The sequence below is a fragment of the Perca fluviatilis genome, chromosome 20 (assembly GCF_010015445.1).
Source record: "Perca fluviatilis chromosome 20, GENO_Pfluv_1.0, whole genome shotgun sequence".
NCBI lineage: Eukaryota > Metazoa > Chordata > Actinopteri > Perciformes > Percidae > Perca > Perca fluviatilis.
The window spans coordinates 25,288,332-25,313,085 of NC_053131.1; the positions used below are offsets into that span (position 1 = coordinate 25,288,332).

The window sequence follows — 24,754 nt, forward strand, 5'->3', positions numbered from 1 at the left end:
ATACTCTTTCCAACACTGAAATTCTCATATTCTGCAAGTGTGCATGTAAAACTCCATAGAGTGGTTTAACTTTCTGCACTGGCAGTTTTTAGCCATGCAGGTGGCGTGCTGTAGGAATGGCAATGCCAGTATGTCAGTTGCTCCACCACTTTGGTCCAGACTAAATTACCTCAACAACTATTGGTTTACCATAAAAATGTGTACAGACATTTCTTAATAAATTCTAACCAGCATCACTGATTTTAACAGAATATAAACTTCTTAAGATGTGCAAAGAACTGCCATGGCATGCTAGCCAACTGGTAGTTGATGCCAAACCAACTTAAGTAGTTGAATTTCACAACATTAAATAGAATGTTCATGTGTTGTTTAAAACTGCCAGTGTTTGACCGTTAAATAGAACGATCTTTCAGTGATTTTTGGAGCCATTGGGAATTGCCCTAGTCTGTCATTAAGGTATGACAGAATAGGGCACCAATAATCCAATAAAATTCCAATGACCCCAATGGGCTTCCTCCTTCTGGAGTTACAGCACTACAGACATTAATAAACAGCAATCCAACACTGGAAAATCATGGCTTGACCACACCTTTAAAAAACAAATTCTATTGTTGTCTATTGTTTGCTGAATATACTTAGGGAGCTTTATGTGTTCCCTACTTGCACATAAAACAAGCATTGAGTTGGAAGACCTTTGTCTGTGAAATGGAGATAGAAAAGACATTCTAGTAAGCAACAGTGAAATTAAGGAGTAAAAACATGCGTAAGAAGAAGCATAAATTGTTGAACTGAGGAGTTGAAGAAAAAGATTTATGATAAATTGAAAGTGAATTATTTTCTCTAACTTCTCTTATTTCTCTCACTATTGTGTGGCAGTTGAAACATGATATGAAATATCTCTGACAGTCGACTGTAGTTTATACTGTGCCTGACAGACACACACACACACACACACACACACGTACACACGTGTATGGATATATTGGAACCTATCATCAGTTCTTTCCTCAGTTCTTTCCATTCAAATCAATTATTGCTAATTCAAAGAGGACAGCAGCAACATCTCAACTTATTGGTTGATTTTAATTTCAAATCATTACTGTAATGGCAACATCGATACTCAATCACAGGGCACTCAATGTCATGTCTATGTGACGATAAATGGACTTGAACTTTATCACAGTCTCAAACCTTTTGTAAACACTGGCAGTCAACCGCCAGATGGGAGTAATTTCGTTTTGCAAGCAGCCAGTACTGTTAATGGGACATCTTTTTGTCTTGATTAATAATTGACAACCAGCAATGATTGGCTCTGAAGATAAATGTGCATATAATAAACCCATAAACAAACCAGGTCAAGATGACTTCAGGCAATAAATATTAACTCTCTCTCTCTCTTTCTCTTTGTTCTACTGCAGCTTACAGCCGTACAAGATTACGCCTCAGGTGATCACATGCGGTGTTTGCTCAAAGATAATGGCCAGTTGTTAAGAAACACAAGTTCCTTGCCAGCCAAGGTAGTCTCAGGCATTTACAGACAAAGCCTCTCCGTCTCTTACCTGCAGGACCACCCACACTTTTCTCTCTCGAGCTGTTGAGGTAAGATCTTCAAAAGTCAATATTTTAAACTGGTTGATTCAGATTTCACATTTTAGCAGATTGCTGCATATTGACATATAGCCTATCATAGTGCAATGCCTTTTGCTGCAGAGAATCAGGCATAATAACATGTTCTAGTTTACATTTTAAGAGTAAATGTTGTCTATAGTGGTATTCTAAGGAATAAATGCTGTACGTTTGCACTTTGCACTGTAAAGTGATATGTTATGAAGATATTGTTTCAAATATACTTTTACTATTTATTTTACTAATACTATTAATGGTAATATGTTTTATAAATTACAGGGGCACTTTTGGACTGCAGTGATTTTTGTATAGTTCTAAGTCAATTCAATTCAAATTAAATTTTATTTTTTAGTATCAAATCATTGTTGATTGTTTATTGTATGTCTTGTTGATAGTTGATTGTTTATTTTTATGTCCTGTTAAATTGTTGATTGCTTATTTTGTCTTGTTGATTGTTTATTTTTTATATCATGTTAAATTGTTGATTGTATATTTTATGTCATGTTAAATTGTTGATTGTTTATTCTATGTCCTTTCTATTTATAGAAAAACTTATTATTTTTTTTATTATTATTATTATTGCATTTTGCACCGTGGGTCCAAGAGGACTGAAATTTCATTTGTGCCGTATGTTATGCATGTATAGCACATCTGACAATAAAGCTGACTTGACTTGTTAACAAGAGTTATCTCAGGACACTTTACAGATAGAGTAGATCTAGTAGTAGTTCATGGCATAGCAGGGCACTGCAGGGCACTGCAGGGCATTACAGGACATAACAGGGCACTGCAGGGTATTACAGGACGTAGCAGGGCAGGTTACTTGTCTCTTGAAAGTTGTTGTTATGTATCTGATACAGACAGGTGACAAATTAAATGCAGATGTTTCTACAGGGCACAACGGTCACTGAATAGTATTAAAATAATATGAATATGAAATGTTGGACCTAAGTGAAGGATAACAGCAAAACAAACCTCACTTTTACTCACAACTGATTTATTACATTTCTTATTACTTAAAAATAATCTTAGACTTAATTTGATTAAGACAAGATCCTAGATGGCTGCATTACAAAAACTGAGGTGAGCCCATACCATACCATCATAATAATACTATGATGAATAATATTCTTGCTTTTAAATACTGATTTGAAAGCAATAGTATTTTCAAATTAGGCAGGCCTATTATTTGCATTGAATTTGTAGATTTGATACGTACAATGTGACACCATTTGTCATCTATTTTATTTTTTTTTAGGAGCGCAAACAACATTAATTTAAGTGGCTCAGTGGTTAGACTACAAAATCTGATTGATATCTTTTGACAAACTGTAAATAAAATATAACTAAGACAACCCTTTGCTCTGAACACTAAAACGCTTATCAAAGTTATAGTATCATTTTGTAAAAGTGTGAAACATTGTATAGGCAGAATATCAGAGCAATTTACACTCTATTCCTAAACCTGTCAGTTTCTGACCTACTTTTTTTCCTACCTTCCCATCCACCTATCACTCTCTGCCATCTGTGCTGTCCTATTTTATACAGTCTATGGTGCAGTGAGGTCACTTCTTTTTTGTTCTGTTTCTGTGGCAACCAGAGTTAAGGTGAATAACCACCACCTAGACTGAGGTCGCTGGCCGGCTCAGTAACTTGTAAGCAAACCTCTTTGACAGAAAAAAAGAAAGCTCTGTGATAGTTCTGATTTCCTTTGATTTCACGACCATCTCTCAAATTTGTATGCAGAATAACTGCAAAATGTCAAAATGGTTCTGGATCTTATTTTACTTAACAGAGCCCAAACACTGCAGCAATGCCTCCTCCCGGTGTGTGTCTGAACATTATGGAGGCTCGTCAAAAGCAAGACGGTTATGGTAGCTTCGCCAACCCTGACAGGTTCTTCAACCAAGACTACCAGCAGCTGAAACAGTGCTGTGTCGCCCAAGGAGTAAAGTACATCGATCAAACGTTCCCCCCAGACAGGAACTCCATCGGCCAAGGGATACTGAGACCCTCTGACCTGGCCCGTGTTGTGTGGATGAGACCAGAGGTGAGTGCTTTGCACGGGTTAAACAGAAGCAGAAGAGAGCCCATATAACAGTAAATGTTTAAACACGTATGTTACTCGTCGTAGTCTGTCACCAGCAGGCCACTAAACCCATATATAGCCGAGATAACAACTTTCAGTGATTTACTGTGTAGCACTTTCGACTTTCGGTTCTGAGTTCAAAATTAACCTGATTGACAGATTGGAGTAAAAATTGCATGTTATCCCTCTGTTCAAATGATTTGCCTCCCACAGTGCAAACACAGGTAAGTGTCTGGCTATGTATGTAACAGCACATGTGCAGTAAAGTTTGTTTTGTTTTTTACATTTTTTGAATGACTGCTATACTAGTTGCTGATTGAGGCTATACAAAAACCAGAAGTTCAAAAAACAAACGACAATTCTCAACACACCATTTTAATAGTGTATGTTTAGGAACTGTACACAAAGTATTGGTGTCGGGAGGGGGGCTAAACCTTGTATTTTACTTTTTAAAATGTCATGGCCCTCCCCACTATTATTACAGTTTCTTTGGTACTTCCTCTGACTTAGAAAAAACTGCAACACCGTCCCTTAAATCTGCTAAAATTATAACAAAAATATCCAATCATTAATAACTAAAAAACTAAGTGTCTTGGTTGCAGATTATCTAGCTCTGGAAGAACAAATATAAAGTATGTGTGGTCAGATCTCCTGTGAAATACATATTATGTGATCATATTTGCAAAAGCTAGCAATATTAGCAATATTCTTTTTATGTCTATCCTAATAAAATACTCACATGCACATTTCTATATTGTATTAGGATATAAAATGTGAACCTAGGCCTATCCTCTTTTTTCAAAGTCTTTTTTGACTTGTTAACACTCCCTCCGTTTCAGAAAATTGCTCCTTATCCAGCCTTCGTACTTGATGGGGTCTCCAGGTTTGACTTTGCTCAAGGAATACTTGGTAGCAAAATTTCTTTATTTATCACTTTTTACTGTTATACCTTCTTGTCTCTCTAACAACAATTTTTTTTAAAGGGGTGATAGAATGCAAAACCGATTTTACCTGGTCATAGTTGAATAATGACAGTTTAGTGGGTAACTAGGACATACGTACATAGAACCTCTAAATCCCATTGACACCTCTTTCCTCTGCAAATCTCACAATTTGAAACTGCCTCTGAAAACGGGCAAATCTCAACAAGCCGCCTAGTTGACGTCAACTCGGCGGCTCCTCCTCATTTGGCTCTAGTCTCTATGTTTGTCACGCCCCAACATTTGCATAGGCTACACAACTGACCTGAGATCAGTTAGTCTTCTGACTCTAGGTCGGGCAGATCTCAGAAATTGTATACATTGTTCATCTGCTATTTTACCATTAAATTCACTTCTGAGACTTTTCTATGAGAGAAATCAACTATGTAGAGGTCAAATATGGGCCTCTGTGTCAGAGTTCAGCGGCCGGTGCTGCCTGTGTAGCTGCCTCGCTGCCCGGCCTGCCTTCCTTCACAGACCCCGGCCTGCTGTGAGGTAGATTGAGCTCTGTCATGGCTGGCAGCCCACGGCACTCCATACCCGCGCAAAGTCACCATTTTTGGGGCTAATGGACTACCAAACGCCGCTGCCTGGACAGAGCTCCAGGTCCTGCAGCTCCCCTCTTCCTACTAAATGCCCCGTGTGTGTGAGTGTGAGCGCGGTCAGCGAGCTTGTTACGCTAGCAATCTCTTACCACAGGTTCCAGTTAATCTTATAATGTGTGTAATTATAATGTGTTGAGTTATTTAAACAAACGATCGGTGAAATAAACGCCTCTTGTCCGCGAGTCTCGCCTGCGGCTGGATGTAGCTCTATCAAAGAGAGCTAGCTAGCCTCCTCTTAGAATTCCTCTGAAATTCACAAAATTATGAAATTGAAATCGGACACCGTTGTTAGCTTTATAAGACCTTGGGGTAGAGGTTGTATAAGTGGCGTGACGAAATTAAAACTGTAAATATACTCGAATTACGCCAAAAATGAAGCTAACTATCCGTGATTTGTAGCTACACATAGCTAGGATTGAAGGGACAGTCGCACCTAACGAAACCCTTACAGTTCACAAATATTCATTAACTTGAAATCGGACACCGTTGTTAGCTTTATAAGACCTTTAGGTAGATGTTGTATAAGTGGCGTGACGAAATTCAAACTGTAAATATACTCAAATTATGCCAAAAATTAAGCTAACTAGCCGCAATCTGTACAAAGGGACAGTCGCAGCTAACGAAACCCCTAGCTAGCTAGTGTTCACAAAAATTCATTAAATTGAAATCTGACACCATTGTTAGCTTTGTAAGACCTTGGGATAGCTGTGATATAAGTGCCGTGACGAAATTCAAACTGTAAATATAGCTACTATGGTTATGCTGAAAGTGTAGCTAGCAGCGATCTTTTCCCATTGTATTGAATGGGACATATAGCTAGCTAGCTGCTCCTCCTAAAAAAACGCCTGACGTTCATAAAAATGCCTTACATTCAAAACGGACACAACGTTAGCTTTGTAAGACCTTGGGGTAGCTGTGATATAAGTGGCGTGACGAAATTTAAACCGTAAATATATTATAGTTATGCCGGCAGCCGGCCGCGGAGCCCCGTAGTGCAGTAATCCACAAAGGGTGACTTCGCCCTGGGTATGGAGCCCAGCAGGCTGCCGCTTTCTCGTCAGACTGTGTGGAGCTCCTAAAGTCCGACACATCTTACCAAATTTGCAATTAGCTAGCCATCAATTTTGTAAAAAGCCCTTTTTTTTTTTTTTTTAATTTTTTTCCATCAATTTTTATTAAACCCCCCTTTTTTTTTTTTTTTTTTTTTTTTTTCGCATAAAAAGTATCAGAAGTGAATTTGGTAATGAAACATTGCAGTGTTTGGAATATGAGATTCTGTCGCTTCTCTAATGTGTGTGTATGGGGGATTCGCTCAACCAATCAGCTCTAATGTGTGCGTATGGCAATTCGCTTAACCAATCAGCGCGCAGCTCATCTAAATATTCATGAGCATACCATATTTGGAAGAAAAGCTCTTGTTACAAATAGGGCCAAAACACAGGGATGCCAATAAAAATTCAACCAGGCCATTTTCAGCCCAACCAATGTTACATACGCCATTAGGAGACCATAAGGAACACTGTGAAATACCCTATATAATCATTCTATCACCCCTTTAAAGAATCGCCGGTGCAACACAGATGTATTCTTACTTTATAGTTTCTTTTTTAATTTTTTAAGGTGCATAACAGTGATTAACTTTTTGATGTAAAGTTACATCTTCATCAGAGTCCTTGGAGAGAATGGGCAGTGAAGCCCTTGATAAGAATCATCAACAGGTGTGATTGTGCGTAAAGGGGGCGTTGGCTACCTGAAGATACACCCATCTCAACCAAGGTGCTACACTCATTAATCAGTAATTAATGATGCCAAACAAAACGTCAACTCAAACTAAGGGTAGCTGAACACAAGACAGCAATTCGTACCCTGAACTTAACATATGCCATGGCAAGGCACTATAAGCAGGCCAATCATGGCTCCCCTATATCACTGAGGTTCTGGGGAATTGAGAAAATCACACCCCCACCCAGGGGTGGTGATATCATTAATAAACTCCTATGTAGGGAAGCGTTTTGGATACATACACTCCACACTCTAGAATTTCTAGGTTTAAATGAAGAATTTAATTTAACTTGCTTTCTCTAATGTCAAAAGTATGTCAAAGTATAGTATTTAAGATGAATATAACTTTATTCCCATTGTAATGTGAACATTTTATTGTTGTTACCTACATTTTCCAGCTGTTTCCAGCAGCCTTCAGGCTGAACAGGGAGTGACAGAAACTATCCATCCAAATTAATAAAATGTTATCAGAACCCATATATCAGCTTGTGCACTCTCCAGTTGTTTTTATTATGACATTAGCTGTCAAAATTCTCTACATGCGATCTGTTGCTGATTTAACACACTGTAGATGATCCATAATCTGAACAGATTTAGTCTCTCTGACTTCTAAATATAACTATCAGCCACACAACATGTGTTCTGTACAGAATAAGCGTTTAAATCAGACAAATAGCAGTTAAAATTCCTCCAATTCAAAATCAATAAAAAGTTTATATAAAACGTCATCATGTTGAGTTGATTCTGAACCAATCAGCTGTTAGATCAGTTGAGAGGCCGGCGTTTCCCAGCATGCCCTGGGTCCGCCTAGGGCTCTTGGAGTTGATGATTGTTGATGATTCTTATCAAGGGCTTCACTGTCCATTCTCTCCAAGGACTCTGATGAAGATGTAACTTTACATCAAAACGTTAGTCACTGTTATGCACCTTAAAAAATAAAACTATAAAGTAAGAAGACATCTGTGTTGCACCGGTGATTCTTTTTTACTCGACACTGTTTTGTCCTGCCCTGGTTGCACTGGATTGTTGTGGATTGCAGAAGCGCAGAGAACCCTGTCTTTTTCACTTGAACAATTTATTTTACTCAGGAAACTGCTGGTTTCTTGCATCTATCGGAGCTCTAACATTCCAGGACGACATCCTTGGACAAGTTGTCCCTCTTGAGCAAACATTTGATCAGAATTACTGCGGGATGTTCCACTTCAGGGTAAATACTAACATATACTAGCATAACTGGTTATTATTTTAAGTGCTATATTTTCATTGAACACTGATTAACTGACAGACTTACTGTGCTGAATATGTGTTGTCACTTTCCATATTCTTATGGACTGCATTTAACATTTTTGGTAATTTAATTTGCTGAAATTATTTTTTTTTTTACTGTGAATAACAATGTGGAAAAGAAGTATTTTTGCACACCTAAAATAATGACTGATCACATATTGACTTATAACTTCAGTCATGACACATACAGTGCCATGCTTTGCTGTAAATTAATCTTATTTTAAAAGCAACCTTTATATTCTCATCTTTTTTAACAAATTCAGTTCTGGAGATTTGGAAGGTGGATGGATGTTGTCATTGATGACATGCTACCGACAATCAATGGGAAACTAATCTTTGTTCACTCTAAAGACCCAAATGAGTTCTGGCCTGCTTTGATGGAGAAAGCCTATGCCAAGTATGAAAACAAAAACACATTGTTTCTCAGACATATTTGTTTTGTTAGCATGAGTTTTGTCCTATATCTGGAGTATCTGTAACAATATTTTCACATCCATTTGTGTCAGAGTGTGTGGTTCCTATACCGACATGAATGCTGGAACTCCTGCAGAGGCTATGATGGACTTCACAGGTGGTGTTCACATGTGTATCAATCTGTCAGAGCCCCCTGCAAACCTGTGGACGCTAATGTGCAGAGCTGGCTTATCCAAGTCACTGATGGGCTGTGGCACACCCCAAGGGGTAAGCAAAAATATTCCACACAAAACCAACCATGGCTGGTTCTTTTGTCATCTCACTTTACCAAGTCATTTGTTTCCAAATGCTCTTGTATAGTTTTTCTATTTTTTATTTTACTGGAACAAAAGCGCCGACACATCACTGACAGTATGATAATAACATCCAAAACACAAGATTCACTTTCAGTGGTTTCTGTAATGACAAATACAATACTTTCAAATAACTAATGTTTAAAAATAAAACCGCTACCTATAGCTGTGACATTGTGGACAAAGCAACCAAATTAGCAGAGGCGGGTAGAGTAGCCAAAAATTGTATTCAAGTACTGTTACTTCAGAATAATATGACTCAAGTAAAAGTAAAAAGTAGTCATCCAAATAATTACTTGAGTAAGAGTAAAAAAGTACTTGGTGAAAAAACTACTCAAGTACTGAGTAACTGTTGAGTAACGTCTGGTTTATTTTTAACACAAACATTCAATCAGACAGACAAAAATACAAAATAATCATCTTTAGGCAAATTATAGCTTAGTTCATCCAATCAATAAAATAAATTTAAATTAATTAATTAATTACAAAATAGCTTAAATTAAAATAATCCAGGTAAATTCAAATCCTTAAAAAATAAAATCAATAAAATAATAATACATAAAAATAAATAAGCACAAGTAACACAAATTTCCAAACCTTTATACTTTTTTTTTACCAGGCTCTGCAGGCAGAACTAGAACAAGGTAATGTAGCTGCTGTTTGGCACTTTTACTAAGGTAAACATGCTTTCATTATGAGGCCAGAGGCCTGTACTACGAAGCAAGATTTGGTTTTCTGTATCGCGAAGGTGGATCACTTGTTACCGGGTTCAATCGCCGTGCTCATGCTGGACGCCCAACCTGGTCGGGCGCAGGTTATGTTGGAGATCAGAGATCAACCGGTGTAAAAGCACTGCCTACTGACCAATCAATACTCGATTGATAATGGCGTCACCGTTCTTAGAAGATCAGGCAGAGCTCGGTGCGGAGAGAGAGAGAGAGACAGAGAGAGAGAGAGAGAGAGAGAGAGAGGGGTGCGATCATACAAAAAACATTTAGAGACCGACAACCCCGTTAACATTCCCTGATGGGTATATTTATGAAATATATAGATTTTAATGGGAGGGAATTACATATTGGCTATTTGTCGGCTTCTTGAGCCGTGTGTCGCCAATGCACACAGCGGTTTGAATTATGTTTTTTATATTTTTTATTTGCTCTCACGATCGCTTCCACTGCCAGGGTTGCAACTGAAATAATAGGCTAAAGCAACGGCAATTTATGGAAAGCACAAGTGTAATTATGGTCAGATGTGCCTGACTGATGGGGAAGTGATATTGATAAGCGTTGTGATGTAGGCTAGCCTACGCATTTACAGCGTCGCCTATTTTACTTTTTTTTTGCCAGCTGTCCTCCTGTTTTAGGAAGCAGCGACTGTATTGCGTCTTGTCTGTAAAACCGTGTCTGTGTTCTTCATATTAATGTAGAATTATAGTTTGCTCTTCTTATGTAAAATATGTGGCTATTAGTCATGTTGTGCAAACATCGCCTCTTTTATGTGAACACTTGAAACCCTGAAAACCGAAAGAACAAGATCCAGGGTACAAGCGGCCAAAATGGGTTTCCTCAGGAGGGTGGCTGGCGTCTCCCTTAGAGATAGGGTGAGAAGCTCAGTCATCCGTGAGGAGCTCGGAGTAGTAAATGTAACTCGCTACTACCCACCTCTGCAAATTAGTATGTACTTCCAACACATTCTCACTCTCCCATCACGTAAAATATGGATGCTTGTGCCTTTGGCGTTCATTATTCACGCTAAAAATCTCCTTTAGCGTTGGGACTCTTGACGTCACTTTTGACGCTCTGGGTCGGGACGTATACGTTTAACTGACATAAGGCACAAGAATGGGACAGTTAGGTTTAGAAAAAGATCATGGGTGGGGTTCTAAAATGTACGTTTCAGTGAAACCCCCGTCTCCTGGGTCAAAGTCCTGTGTTGTTTGACCCATCCACCACCCCAACCACCCTCCTTACGCAGCATTTCGGTCTTTCATACTACTCGCTATCGTTGCCGCTCTTAATACTACGTCATCTTACAGCGCCGAGGTCGCGCTGCTGCTCTGCCCGGTGCGTTCTATACATTCGCTGAAGAGTGCTTTTTGCGTCGTACCTGACGCTGAGAGCCACCGACCAAGCATCCATATTTTACGAGTTGGGAGTGAGAACGGGTCGGTACTTCCGCTTATGCAAAGGACGTCAGTTGAGTAGGCGGTCCTTCAATGTGGCCAGGACACATTGGCATGACCACCTCAGAATGTGGTCTGAGCTAGAGTCCGGTTCGGGTCGAATTTTTCTGTCCGAGGCCGGCCCACGTCCGACAGAGCCGTGACCGAACCCGGCCCGAGCCCGACAGGTATTAAGAAATTTGTGTCCGAGCCCGACCCGAGCCCGACACAGTTAAAATCTCATTTTTTTCCTCATACTAATGACACATGTAGGCTACGTTTGTTTGTGTGGAAAGCCCGCTTTTGTTAAGCAACTGTAGGAAGGCATTCGGAAATGTCAACAGATGAGCGCATCAGCGCCCGAACACGGCGCACGCCACGTTAATAAGCTGTTGCCATATCGCTGATGTGACCGGCCCGACCCGACCCGACCATAATTTCTAAATATCTGTCCGAACCCGGCCCGGCCCGTCGGTAACCGTCGGGACCCGGCCGGCCTCGGTCGGGTATATCCATGCCTTAGTCTGAGCGTATCGATTTGTTTATTACTTAGAGCATTGTCCTACTTGTTGATCACTTAGGACGCATGTTATTAGCAGGTCTGAACAGGGCCATAGACTAGTTAGAAAGATGCTGAAGAACAAACTGAACTTCAACATGAACAAAAAGACATGTTGAAACTGAAGTTATATTTCTCAAGTGAAGAGCTGCACTGGAGGCAAAAAGAACCAGAGCAAGCCTGGTCACTTGATGGGTTCAAATTCTTCCTGCACAAATTGTTGAAGAAACAGGTTTACCTTGTTCAGCTTTGTTGTCTTTGTTTTAAGCCGCATGCCTATTTTTTAAAGCAACAAAAAGGCGGAGTCAAATTCCTTCTTTGTGTCCACACTTACTTAGCCATTAAAGCTGATTCTGATTCTGACTAAAATGTGGGACATTGAAATATTGTCGGAAAGAAAGAAATTTCTTCTTCAAAAAATTTTACCACTGTCATATCTGTCTATGAAATATGAAGCTACAGCCAGCAGTTGGTTAGCTTAGCTTAGCACAAAAACTGGAACGGGGAAACAACTAGCCTGGCTAAGCAAGTTTTTATTTCAAAAATTGAGAGCTATCTTAAGGTCCAGTATCCAGTTCTCATGGTCGAGAGCATCCTGTTTCCAGTCTTTGTGCTAAGCTAGCTGTCGGCTGTATCTTCACATTTAAGTACAGACATGAGAGTGTACTATCTAACTCTAAAGTAAAAAGTGGATTTTCCAAAATGTCGAAATATTGTTTAAACTGACCACAAGTTATTCGTAATTTAGCCATTAGCTAACATCCATTTTCATTTATTGTAACAGAGACATGAAAATGACTGTTGTGTCTACAACACATATACTGCATTGTTTTTTTGTCAGTCAACTTTTATTAATGACAAATGTTTTTGGCTTGTAGGAGACACCTGCCAACAAGCAATTGCCAAATGGGTTGATCCAAGGCCATGCCTACACTGTCACGGGTGTGAAACAGGTGAAGAATTATACTTGAGATTGCACTTGGAATTGGAAGTAACAACACAACAAACACTTATCTAAAAGTTATCATGAAGATTGTATGATCAACAGCTAGCAATCAGGTTTTTAAACTTCTACAGAAGCATACATTTGCTAATGATTAATGGAATAAATGCTGTTTATGATTGCTGGTCAGATGATAAGCCGAGGGAAACCAGTAAACCTGGTGCGTTTGTGGAACCCCTGGGGCCGAGGAGAGTGGACTGGAGACTGGAGTGATCGGTGAGAACGACTGCAGCTCAGTGACTCTCTCACAGAGACATGGCTCTGATTTGCTCTGATAATACTGAGATTATTTTCTAAGATAAGTCAAGATGTATTTATTGTCACGTCATATCTTTATTCTTATCATGTGTGCAACAATTGCAGAGAAGCAGTTGTTGGCAATGAAAATCTTAGACCTCAGACACAACCCAGCAATGCTCATTACTCATCTACTTTTAGCTGAAAGCAAACAGATTGGTCTTCTGCTTTTCTTTTACAGTACACATAAAAGACTTAAACAGGTCATTTGGAAGAGGTGCATGAGAAGCCTGTGAAACTGTCCTGAAAATCTCCCTCCAGTTATTCTTAACTGGTTTTGCCATTTACAGTGAAGTAATGTCCTGCTTTAAAGGCAACTCAAGTTTTTTTCATTCACAGAAAATACCACCTGTACTGTATTTGCATACTGTAAGAAGAAAATTGAGAGGCAGCGTTTTCTAAGCCTCAGGACATATGTTAGAACTTGCCTCTGAATGCCTCAAAACAACTCATAATGAAATATTATCTCCCTTCTTACTTCACAAACTGTCTTCAAGGTCATCTCTGTGGAATACCGTGAGTGCTAAAGATCGTGAAATGTGCCTATCAGTGGATGATGATGGAGAGTTTTGGTAAGCAAATTCAACCCAATGTTGGAAACTTTTCTAAGCATCTGGATGTTTTCTGTCCCACTCATACCCACCATAATAAAGTAACTACTACAAAACCGTGTTATGTATTTAAAATGTAAGATATTCCCAAACAATGCTTTACAATGGCAACAAATAAAACAGTACTACTTAGATTATAAAATATAACATATTTCAAAATTCGGGAAATTGTGTTGTGTATATTTGCAGCGCGTTTGCTGAATGCTGCACGTGTTGTCAAATTAATGAAGTTGTTTTCTTAAGTTGCAGGGCGTTTGCCCCTGTCGGCCAACATAGTTACAGGATTGTGAAAATATTTTCAGACACAAAGCACCTTGAAGAACTTGCTTGTTTGTCGCTCCTTCACAAACTCACTAATTCACAAATACACAGAGGGAGCTGTCATTTAGTAATAGGCGTAGGTATGTTTGCTGTGTTTTGAATGTAAAAGATTCCATCTACACCTCTTAAAAAAAATTTATTTCACAAGAGGGATTAATAATAAAAGTACTTCTAACCCATAATGAAATGGAAGGAATATATTTATCTTTATGAATCGTATACTGTATTTCTCAAGGTCAGGGTTTCTTAGTTTCAGCATCACATCCAGAGGAAAAAAATGACATTATCCAAAATCAATATCTGATGTCAACAGGATGAGCCTGGAAGACTTCTGTAAGTTCTACACAGTTCTTGACATCTGCTCCCTACATCCTGACTTCCTTGATGGAAATTCCTCTCACTGGAAGACCTCCATGTATGAGGGCAGATGGGTTGCAGGAACAACTGCTGGGGGTTGCATGAATAATAAAGGTACTTCCTGGATGTCTGGACTCAAATTTAATAAGATCTGATATTATTGATCATAACATGTGTTTAATAACACTATAAAATACTAGTATGTGGCACCTGCCATATCAACATTAACCACAATTTGACAATCTGTCACTGCAGCAGATGTGAATATCCTTTTAACCCTCTTAGATTTGTATTTGCCTTTTGTATAGGAAGTTACTTATTCAAAAGTAAAAGCACAATGCAGCAGGGAGAGTTCTGCACAGAGGAAGGTGGATTAAATGAGAGTGGAGCAACAACCAGATCATCCTTCATATTCCCAACTCCCTTTGAGCCTTCAAAAAAATAAATGAATAAACACTAGAATAAACCATAATTAAAAATTATAGAAAACATTGTTAATAATACAAATAATAATAATATGTCTGTACTGACCAATAGATTATCACTGGAATTCTGCACCAAGGTGTTTTGGGCAAGGGCCATTATCCACACTTAATATTTATGAAAACCACAGTTCTCTTCTTATCTTATAATATATAATATAATATATGGATTTATGAGAAATCCATGTTAGACTAAACATGTGAGACTAAAGCAGTAATGGAACTAGCTTCAAGAGCCCGCATGCTCAAGTTGTCAGTGCAACTGTGCAGCACTGTCAAACTTGTTTTTATATCTGTAGCTTCAGCCATTGTTTTTTTTTCAGTTATGATCCCAGCAGAGTTAGGACCAAGATCTTGAAATGCATTCACTTACAACAGGTCCAATGGGGCAAGAAGTTATCAAATTATTAACCGAATTTGCTTTATTAACAATTCCTCTCAAATTATACATATGTTCCGCAATATAAGATTAGATTAGATAAGGACATGACTGTTTTATCAAAGAAGCAAACCTTGCTCACAGTCACATCAATAATTAACATCATGAGGTAAAAAGCAGGACAGTTTAAATTTGCAATAAAATAATTATGTCACAATGCTTACGTTTGGATTTACCGCTGGTAGAGAGGAGAGGCTGGTTTGTTTACGCCAGCAGCTAACTTTACAAGAATTTGTCCAAATTTCAAGATTCGCGGCAGACTAAGATAAACATTTAGACTACAAACTGACTGCTTTTGTTTAAGCTTGTTTGTAAAAAATCGCTATTTGCAGAGTAGCATGCTGTTTATGTAAATTACAAAACTTATACAATTACTTTACTTTGTTATATAATACAGAATTTAAAAACTCACAAATCCTCTACTGCTGCAAGCTATGATACTGTAGATTCAATAATAGATATGTTGACATTTTGAGAACAATTCAAACTTAGTGAGATTGCTGAGTAAGACTTGCTTTGCTTTACATTTTTCAGTTCATTAGTAATAACCAAAAAACATTCAATTTTAAACTTGATAATCAAATCACTTACTCTACTCTTTGCCAAATGATACAATGCAAAAAAATGTTACTCCTCTTTTTTGTCTTCTAGACAGTTACTGGACTAATCCACAGTTTCGGGTCAAGATTGATGGTGAATATTCAGAGACAAATGGAGAGAAAAACGTGCTCATATCTCTCATGCAAAAGTCTGACAAGAGGAACAGACACCTGGTCCAAAATCTCCACATTGGTCTCGCTGTATTTGAGGTAAATATTAACCTTTGTAATATTATATAAAATATACCCATTGTGTCTGACACAGTATGATAGTCCTCCTATCATGGACAGTAGATATAAAAGGTAGCTGAAGTTGTCAGTTTAATTAAAAAACCACATAGAATTTTGGTGTAGACCACAGAGCATTTACTGCCATGTTGAATTTATGGGAATACTACTGCTGCAGCAGAGAAAATGTCTAAAAAGTAAAATCTAAAATAGAATAATTATACCCCCTGTAACCTGGAATACTGGACAAAAATGTCCTATTTAGTTTAGGCACCAAAACAACTTGGTTAAGATTAGAAAAAGTTTGTGGTTTTGGTTTCAAACACCGGTCCCCCACGTGAAAGTCCTGTGTTTTGGGACACATCCACCACCCTGACGTCCTCCCTACACAGAGTTTGCCGCTCTAACTGTATACTAAGTGACATGATTTCCTTTTTTGCTCCTGTCATAATAACTACGGATGAGGGATGACTACGATATGTGCCACAAAATGCCTGCTTCATTTGTATGATTCCACATGTGTGGCTAATTGTGGGTTGTAAGAATTTCAGAAGAATAGAAATAATAAGAGAATGAATAAATGACTTAATTAGGGTTAGAAGGCTTAGGAACCATATTCTAAGGAGTCAAATCAAATGTACATATTAAATGGACGACCTAAGTCTAAGTTCATGCAACCTGTTTGTAGTTAAACAACAGTTAGTCTCGCTTTCCCAGACCCTCCTCCACAGGTCTGGCTAGTCCACACAGCATTCCAGGATGGGAAATAAACATGCTCTGGTTAATTGACATTTCTTTAAACCAATCACAATCGTCTTGGGCGTTGCTAAGCTCTGCACGGAGCCGCTGCAAAATAGCCTCGGGAAGGAACTTGTTTTGGTGGAACGTGTACGTTCAAAAGTGGTTTTAGTCGTGCGAGATAAAACTCAGATTGGACGGATAGTCTAGCTAGCTATCTCAATTTACCTGCAGAGATCTGAGGAGCAGTTAACCATAGTCCTCCTAAATCCGGAATTTAAAATTCCAACACAAAGTAAGTGGAAGGAAACGGACATCGGCGAAAAAGACTTTGCTGCAGCACCAGAGCAATCGCGGGAGTGAAACATCAAAGATGTTAGACTAGACAACAGTTGGCTAGCAATGCTAAAGGCTAACTCAGACTCTGCTTTTTATTTGTAGGAACTGTATGTATGCATATAATAATAATAATAATAATAATAATAATAATTATTATAATAATAATAATAATAATAATAATAATAATAATTATACATGATTTTAACTGAAAATGTGTCACTCATTTATTGAATTCATGTTTTTTTGTCCTTAACATGAACTCATCTTCCACTGATTTTCCTCAAGGTGAAGGAAAAGGTAAGAAACATTTTTTTTTTATCTTAATCCCTATCCCATAGTAAACCTTCTCACTTCAACATTGTGCAGCTCAGGTAAATGATATAAACTGCAGAGAACTGACTTTTTTTTTTTACTGCAGTACAAGGCGCAGAAGGGAAAATTCCCAGCCTCTTTCTTTAGCTACCACGCACCTGTTGCCCAAACTAAAACCTACATGAATGCACGTGATGTGATGGAGTTCCTTTTGCTAAAGCCTGGCGAATACCTGATTGTGCCGTCCACCTTCAGTCCCAATGAGATATCCTCCTTCATCCTGACCATCCTCTCCAAGGAAGAGACCCACGGCTAGTATGTTCACTCTCTTCACCACCCACTGCTTGTCTCACTGTTGGTATTAAAAATAACAGACATGACACCGTGATCTGCCTGGCATATGTCGCAGATTACTGGTGTTTTATATTTGGAAAGATTAAAAATCACTAATCCAATTTGGAATGTCTTTGGTCTTTCCTGACAGTGAGAATTCTGCTGACCATAAGCATGAGCCAGTCAAGAAGGTGCGCGAAATTTAACATCATATGTTGATGATGTTCATATTATACTGATATTGGGTTACATCTTTTTATACTTTATGTGAAATATGCTTTGACAAATTTTATTTGGTGTAAAATGACTTTCTCTTTCAATTCCTCTTCTTTTATTTCCCAGTTCCAAAAAGTCAGAAATGTTCAGGAAGACGAAAATAAGAGAAAGCTTTTCAGCCAATACTCCGACAAGGTAATATTTGTATACTTGGTAACTAGCACATTTCTACTGAGTGTGATTACTACTTGGAACCTCTTATTAAAAATGTATTTAAAATCTGACCATTTTTTAACTGCAGTAATCAATATTTTTATATGAAAAATGGGTCAAATAACTATGTACTGTATATACTGTACTTCTTATCATTAATGTTATATATATATATATTTATATACCTTGTTTTTATTCATTTGTAGTTGGAAGAAGTGGATGCTGAGCAGCTTCAAAGGCTTCTAAATGAAAAAATCCTTAAAGGTTTGAACTGTTAAATAACAACCCACATAATATTAATAGCCTTGGCAAACAGCATAAGAGCTCAACAAATAAATGAATTAATAAATGATATGTGCATTGCTATATTGCAGGGTTTAGGTCAAAGTATGTCTCATGCCGATTTGTCTTCCTTTCTTTTAGGAGACTTGAAATCTGGAGGCTTCAGCATTGATGCCTGTCGCAGCATGGTTGCTCTGATGGATGTATCCTGTTGTGATGCATGTGACATTGATTATGATTTGTTATAGCTTACACTGTAAATAATAGATTTATACTTTTTTAATTTTCCTCCATTCAAGCTGCTTAAATGTTAAAAGAAAATAACTCACAGTGATTTTAGCTACACATTACATAGGATATATGTAATGTATTGATGTGAGATTTGTGAATGAATTTTTTTTTTTTTTAACTCTTAAAGAGAAACTTTTTTTTATAATTGTGGTATGTTATTACAGAGTTACCCATTTTCTTATGTAATGCACATGAAAAACAGTACTTTTCATATACAGCTTTATACCTTAATGTTGGGTTAGACATCAATCACCGGCAAACTTAACGGTGAGGAATTTGTCCGTTTGTGGAGAAAGGTCAACACATACAAGGTAAAATGAACCAACTATTTTTGTATTACTGTATAGCAGCCTCTTAATTCTACTATTAATACATTGATATGGAAGATTGGCCTGATCATTGTTGGTGTTTTCCCTTCTTTACCAGGACATTTTCTTCCGCACTGATGTTTCGCGAACTGGAACACTGTCACTGAGTGAGCTGAGGAATGCTTTCTTAGCTTCAGGTAGACCAGTTTAGGATTCATTCATTCCCTTGAATATAAATATATTGAATGGCTTACAACAGAAATAAATGACTGTGCCATTTACAAGTCAGTGACAAACAACACTGGGAAACATAACAAAGATATAATTATTATTATTGCATCCCAAAATGAACAGATTTGCAGCAGCCTATCTACAATTTGCAGCTGGGAAATCCAGATTGTTTAAAAAAACATGAATGACTCTGCAGTTCCCTTAAATATGGAGCCTAATAGCATCTTTCAGCTCATTGTTTTGGCTTGACAGCTTGCAACCTTAACGTTTGGGTTCACTCTCACTACTCTGATACAAGTCGTATTGTATACATCATCACAGTAGGCAGCTGTTTTTAGCAAAAAATCTCAAATAAACCCAATTTACACCACAAGCTCAGTATTAAACAGCAGCTGATTAACATATTGGAGCATTTAGCAGCTAAAGAGCCAGATATTTTCCCAAGGAATTGGTGGAGACCAAAACAGAGCTAAAACAGGTTAAATATTGGACTCACATGTGCCAGGTGGCCAGAAACATAATTCCAAATAATTCCTCCATATCCACTCGATATGTCAATTGTGTGGCAACTGTTTACCAACAAGGTGATAATAATTTGCCAGTAATGTGTTCCCAGCTTGTTTCTGCTGCTGGGAAAACAAAATCCTTTCCACTATTGTTACAATGATGAACAATATTTATTTTCGGAGATTGAAGCCTGATTTGTATTTGACTTGGCTTGTAAGTGTTTCTTAAGCTGATTATACAAACATTTTTATAATCAGAAAGAATTCCACTTTGATGATTGTTTGCAGAACATTGTTAAAAATGTTGCAAGACCTTGTACATATTGCTGGGATTTGCAGAGTGCCAGACCATGGACAGCATAAGACTGCTGTATTTCCAAACAAGGTTGAATGTGTTTGATGCTGACATGCATTTGTGGCTAATTGTGTAAGATGGCTGTAACTTGGTTTGTGCAAACATGTGATTTTACCCTAAAATGCTAGAAGAATAAACTAAATTCCAAAACTTCTAAGCTCTTGCTGTGTGTATGTTTAACAGGAATCAGTATCAGCGATGACATGCTCAATTTGATGGCTCTGCGCTACGGGGCCTCCTCTGGACACATGACGCTGGAGAGCTTCATCAGTCTCATCCTTCGCTTGGACTGCATGTACAGTAAGTGAAGTCAAGTGGGACAAATGATGACAATAAATGACAACTATATACTGTTAGAAGTAACTGTCCACCACTCTTGCTGTGTAAATATGTTAAAATAAAATACATATCTTCATATTGGAAAGATTAAAAATTCCCAATTAGTAGGTCTAGTCTATATATAAAAATTTATCAAGCTTATGGCTTAAGATGATGCAATTTATTCACAATTGTGTGTTGCTCAACAGAAATCTTTAAACAACTGTCTAATGGAAAATCCATGAATCTTCATGAGTCAGAGGTAATAATAATAATAACTTATACTTCAGAAATTCATGTTTGAACTGTACACACACACTAGAATTATACAATTACATAATTTAACTTAATTATATGTCCTGTGATAAAATGTATATTATTACATATTCTACTTCATTAATAACCTGTCTCTTCTTTATTTTCAGTGGATCTGCATTTCAATGTACACTTAACCCAACAAGTGAGATGGATGGTACAAAATCATCAGGAAATAGAGGAGTACATATTTCAAAAGAGTGTTTTCCTTTCATTTGCCAAATTGCATATTAGAAAACAAAGATGTATTCCTCTGCGAATGAGCCATTACACACTATCTAACTAAAGAGCATTTTCTTTTTACTACTTTGTTACTGCATTGCATTGTGAAAACATTACATAACCAATCTTATAACAAAAAGCAGAATCTTATAACATGTTGAAATGATAGACTGGGTTTTTGAATTATAATTGTATGTTTGATTATCTCATCACTAAGTCAATGCTTTAGAAAACGGACACATTATACAAATACATTTGAGGTATTTCAGTACAAACTACACGACATGGCTTTATTTTTTCTGCAAAAACTATGTAGACTAAAAATATGTGAGAATGTGTGCACCTATAAAAGGTTGGAGTGTGATTTGGGCTGTGCACCTTTATCATATGTCAACCGCCTGTTTTCTGCAATCAATTATTAATTATTAATAGTAGCTCATTATTAACAAATTGATTTTATCACAGAGAAGAATATCAACCTTTAATCCCATTTATTCAGTCGAAACCCAAAGGTCTTTCTTTTTTTTATTGGAAAAGCACCCTATGGTCCAGTTTACTAATCACATTAGTATGCAAGCGTGTAGTGTTTAACTTGACAGTGATGGATAACATAATTCATTTAAATCTTAATGAATAATTTCTTGCTCCATGAGATTTTTCAATCACAGTGTTACAATGTAAAATTAAACTACATGGAAAAATGCCCATTTTCTGTGTTCTTTCAGCAAAGAATTGAGAAGTATGAGGTTCTCCTCTCAAACTATTAGATGTTGCAAACAAAGGTTGAATGTTAATTCAAAAGGTGGAAGTCTAGCCTGGTTAGGATAAAAAAGGTGTATAATTCAAGTTTTCATAAAGACTTTGCCACTTATATGTTCACAGGTAAGTGTTGCATAGAATTAAAATGAGCTTTATTTTACAAGGATGTGAACTGAACACATACAAGGCATTTGACTGGCTTTTTGTTGCTCTCAGCTGATTCCAATTGCGATTCTTCCTTTCACTTCCAGTTCTTATCGATTCTCGATTTCGATTCTTTGAGTGGTGGAGTTGAAACGGGTCACATGCTTATTTCACAAATAAGAAGAAAGTTTTATTTTGATTCAAAGGTGGATTGCAGTTTGATGGGGCTTTGTCAATGTAAAATAAAGCCTCACTAGATCACCGCTTACTGTGCTCCATGGCTGCAATACAACAAGTGCCTAAGGGACTGTTGGTTATTTATATAAAGGGCCACCGGAGAATTTTTGGGATTTTTATTAAAAATAGACTTGACCCTCAGCAGTAAGATTTTTTCTATGACCCTCCAAAAATAATTGCAAAAAGATGCATGACCTAGAGTCCGGATCGGGCTGAATGTTTCTGTCCGAGGCCGGCCCGCGTCCGACAGAGTCGTGACTGAACCTGGCCCAAGCCCGACAGGTATTAAGAAATTTGTGTCCGAGCCCGACACAGTTAAAATCTCATTTTTTTTCCTCATACAAATGACACATGTAGGCTACGTTTGTTTGTGTGGAAAGCCCGCTTTTGTTAAGCAACTGTAGGAAGGCATTCGGAAATGTCAACAGATGAGCGCATCAGCGCACACGGGGCAACAAGCGCACGTTAATAAGCTGTTAAAATGTTCAATGGGTTAACCTTTCCTGATCGCTTCGTTTCCGACCGTGATCAGAAAACCAGGGGAGACTTATGGGATTAGTTTTGTGACTTTAATTCCAAGCAAAACTTCTCAAGTATCAAACAAAAAACACTAACTCAAGCAAAAAAATTGTCACCTTAAAGGTAAAACGTAAAACGTGCAAACAAAACATTTGTGTAGTTGTAAACTATTGGTCTTTTATTTGTTTGATATTATGTCCTTTTGTTTACAGTTCCCTCTGCTTCTTTCTCAATGATCAGTCTTTTGCTCTCTCCATCACGTTTGCAGTCATGCTCCCAGCTTTCTCCTTTGCGCTCCCATGAGTTTTTGCTTGCGATTCTGACACAGAAATCTCGCGTGGGCCAGTCTTACAGGGGTGCGTCCCCATTGGCTAATGAGTGTTAAGGGAAAGTTTGAGTGACAGCTCAGCCTCAGTGCAGGTAAACTAACGTTATAGATACTGATGGGACTCTTTTACGGGAGTCGGTTCAACCGGATGGTCTTTGGTTGGCCTACCGAGTTAATAGATTCGGTCACCGGTTTGCGTGCCCTCGGTGGCGGGGGGGGGGCGATTGCGTTTAACTTTACATAACTATCAAGATAACATTATGTGTATTTGTATGTGATATAGGCCTAATACTTTCCCCTTGGTAATGTAGCATATGAATTTCCATGACCACAATTCTAAAATGCACGAGACATAAAGGCTTCTGCTATCGGTTGATAACTAAAACTTGCCGAGAACCTAGACACCCGTTTGATTACATGACTCATGCATTAGGCACGGTTACGGTCTTGTTCAGTAGTCTGGTGCACAGTCTCCTGGTGACATCCTACCTATCACGTAACAAACATTTAACTTAAAGTGATGGTTCGGAGTAGTTTCACCCTAGGGTCCTTTGCACCATGACCTCGAGCCAAACACCCCCCCCAGAAGCTTTTTTCACCTGGGTCGAACATTGGACGAGTTAGCGTAGCGTAGCGTTATCAGCTGAATAGCTTAGCGCAGGGGCTAATGGATCCGAAGTGTCTCTTAACATTACCCAACTAATAATGCCCGAAATGATACCAAACGTCTACAGTAGTACAAATAGGTTATGCACTCATAAAACGATGGATTGTAAAGTTTGTAAGTACACCAGAAGTTTATGTAAATAACACTTGCCTGCTGGCTTCTGCTCTCTGCTGTTGTTGTTGCTGCTGTAAGGCGAGTGCTTAGGGCCGTCTACAAATTACAACACCGAAAAGAGATGCAACAAAAATATTTATTAATTTTACTTATTTTTTAAAGTAAGTGCTGTAGTATAACTAGCAGGAGACAAGTTATAATTGAGGTAAGTTTGGAGACATTACCTTATTTAATCATTAAATTAATAAATATTTTTGTTGCATCTCTTTTCGGTGTTGTAATTTGTAGACGGCCCTAAGCACTCTTACTGCCCGGTAGTAACAGCAGTAGCAGCAGCAGCAGAGACGAGAAGCCAGCAGGCAAGTGTTATTTACATAAACTTCTGGTGTACTTACAAACTTTATAATCCATTGTTTTATGAGTACATAAGCTATTTGTACTATTGTAGACGTTTGGTATCATTTCGGGCATTATTAGTTGAGTAATGTTAAGAGACACTTCGGATCCATTAGCCCCTGCGCTAAGCTATTCAGCTGATAACGCTACGCTATGCTAACTCGTCCAATGTTAGACACAGGTGAAAAAAGCTTCTGGGGGCGTGTTTGGCTCGAGGTCATGGTGCAAAGGACCCTAGGGTGAAATTACTCCGAACCATCACTTTAACATAACTCCTAAGATAACATGACGTGCATTTGTATGTGATATCCATCAATAATGTAATCTATTAATTTGTACACAATCATCTAAGATGCACGAGAAATAAAGGCTTCTGCTATCGGTTGATATCTCAAACTTGCCGAGAACTCTAGACACC

At 38.0% G+C, this 24,754-nt stretch overlaps 1 protein-coding gene across 2 annotated transcripts; it reads left to right on the plus strand.

Annotated features, from left to right (window-relative positions):
• The first annotated feature begins 1,460 nt into the window (after positions 1-1,460).
• On the plus strand, positions 1,461-21,536 carry LOC120549742 (calpain-8-like). 2 transcript variants are annotated; one of them, XM_039786849.1, is made up of 23 exons: positions 1,461-1,599; positions 3,227-3,281; positions 3,422-3,676; positions 4,555-4,624; positions 8,171-8,289; positions 8,633-8,766; positions 8,876-9,050; positions 12,735-12,809; positions 12,990-13,075; positions 13,654-13,728; positions 14,402-14,559; positions 16,018-16,175; positions 17,556-17,567; positions 17,689-17,897; positions 18,067-18,106; positions 18,258-18,326; positions 18,551-18,608; positions 18,768-18,829; positions 19,160-19,228; positions 19,344-19,422; positions 20,501-20,617; positions 20,845-20,897; positions 21,061-21,536. In XM_039786849.1, exons 3-23 carry the CDS (start codon positions 3,440-3,442, stop codon positions 21,085-21,087), a joined length of 2,082 nt encoding a protein of 693 aa, XP_039642783.1. In that variant the 5' UTR covers positions 1,461-1,599; positions 3,227-3,281; positions 3,422-3,439; the 3' UTR covers positions 21,088-21,536. The 2 variants fall into 2 exon arrangements, with proteins under 2 accessions (XP_039642783.1, XP_039642782.1); XM_039786848.1 differs by lacking the exon at positions 3,227-3,281.
• Positions 21,537-24,754: the final 3,218 nt, after the last annotated feature.

What these genes read in the sequence shown, in the direction of transcription:
- LOC120549742 (XM_039786849.1), top strand. Translation starts at nt 3,440, where the DNA reads ATGCCTCCTCCCGGTGTGTGTCTGAACATTATGGAGGCTCGTCAAAAG. An exon ending in ATGGAGAAAGCCTATGCCAA is followed by an intron (nt 8,767 to 8,875) that starts GTATGAAAACAA and finishes CATTTGTGTCAG; the next exon opens with AGTGTGTGGTTCCTATACCG. An exon ending in CTGTCACGGGTGTGAAACAG is followed by an intron (nt 12,810 to 12,989) that starts GTGAAGAATTAT and finishes ATTGCTGGTCAG; the next exon opens with ATGATAAGCCGAGGGAAACC.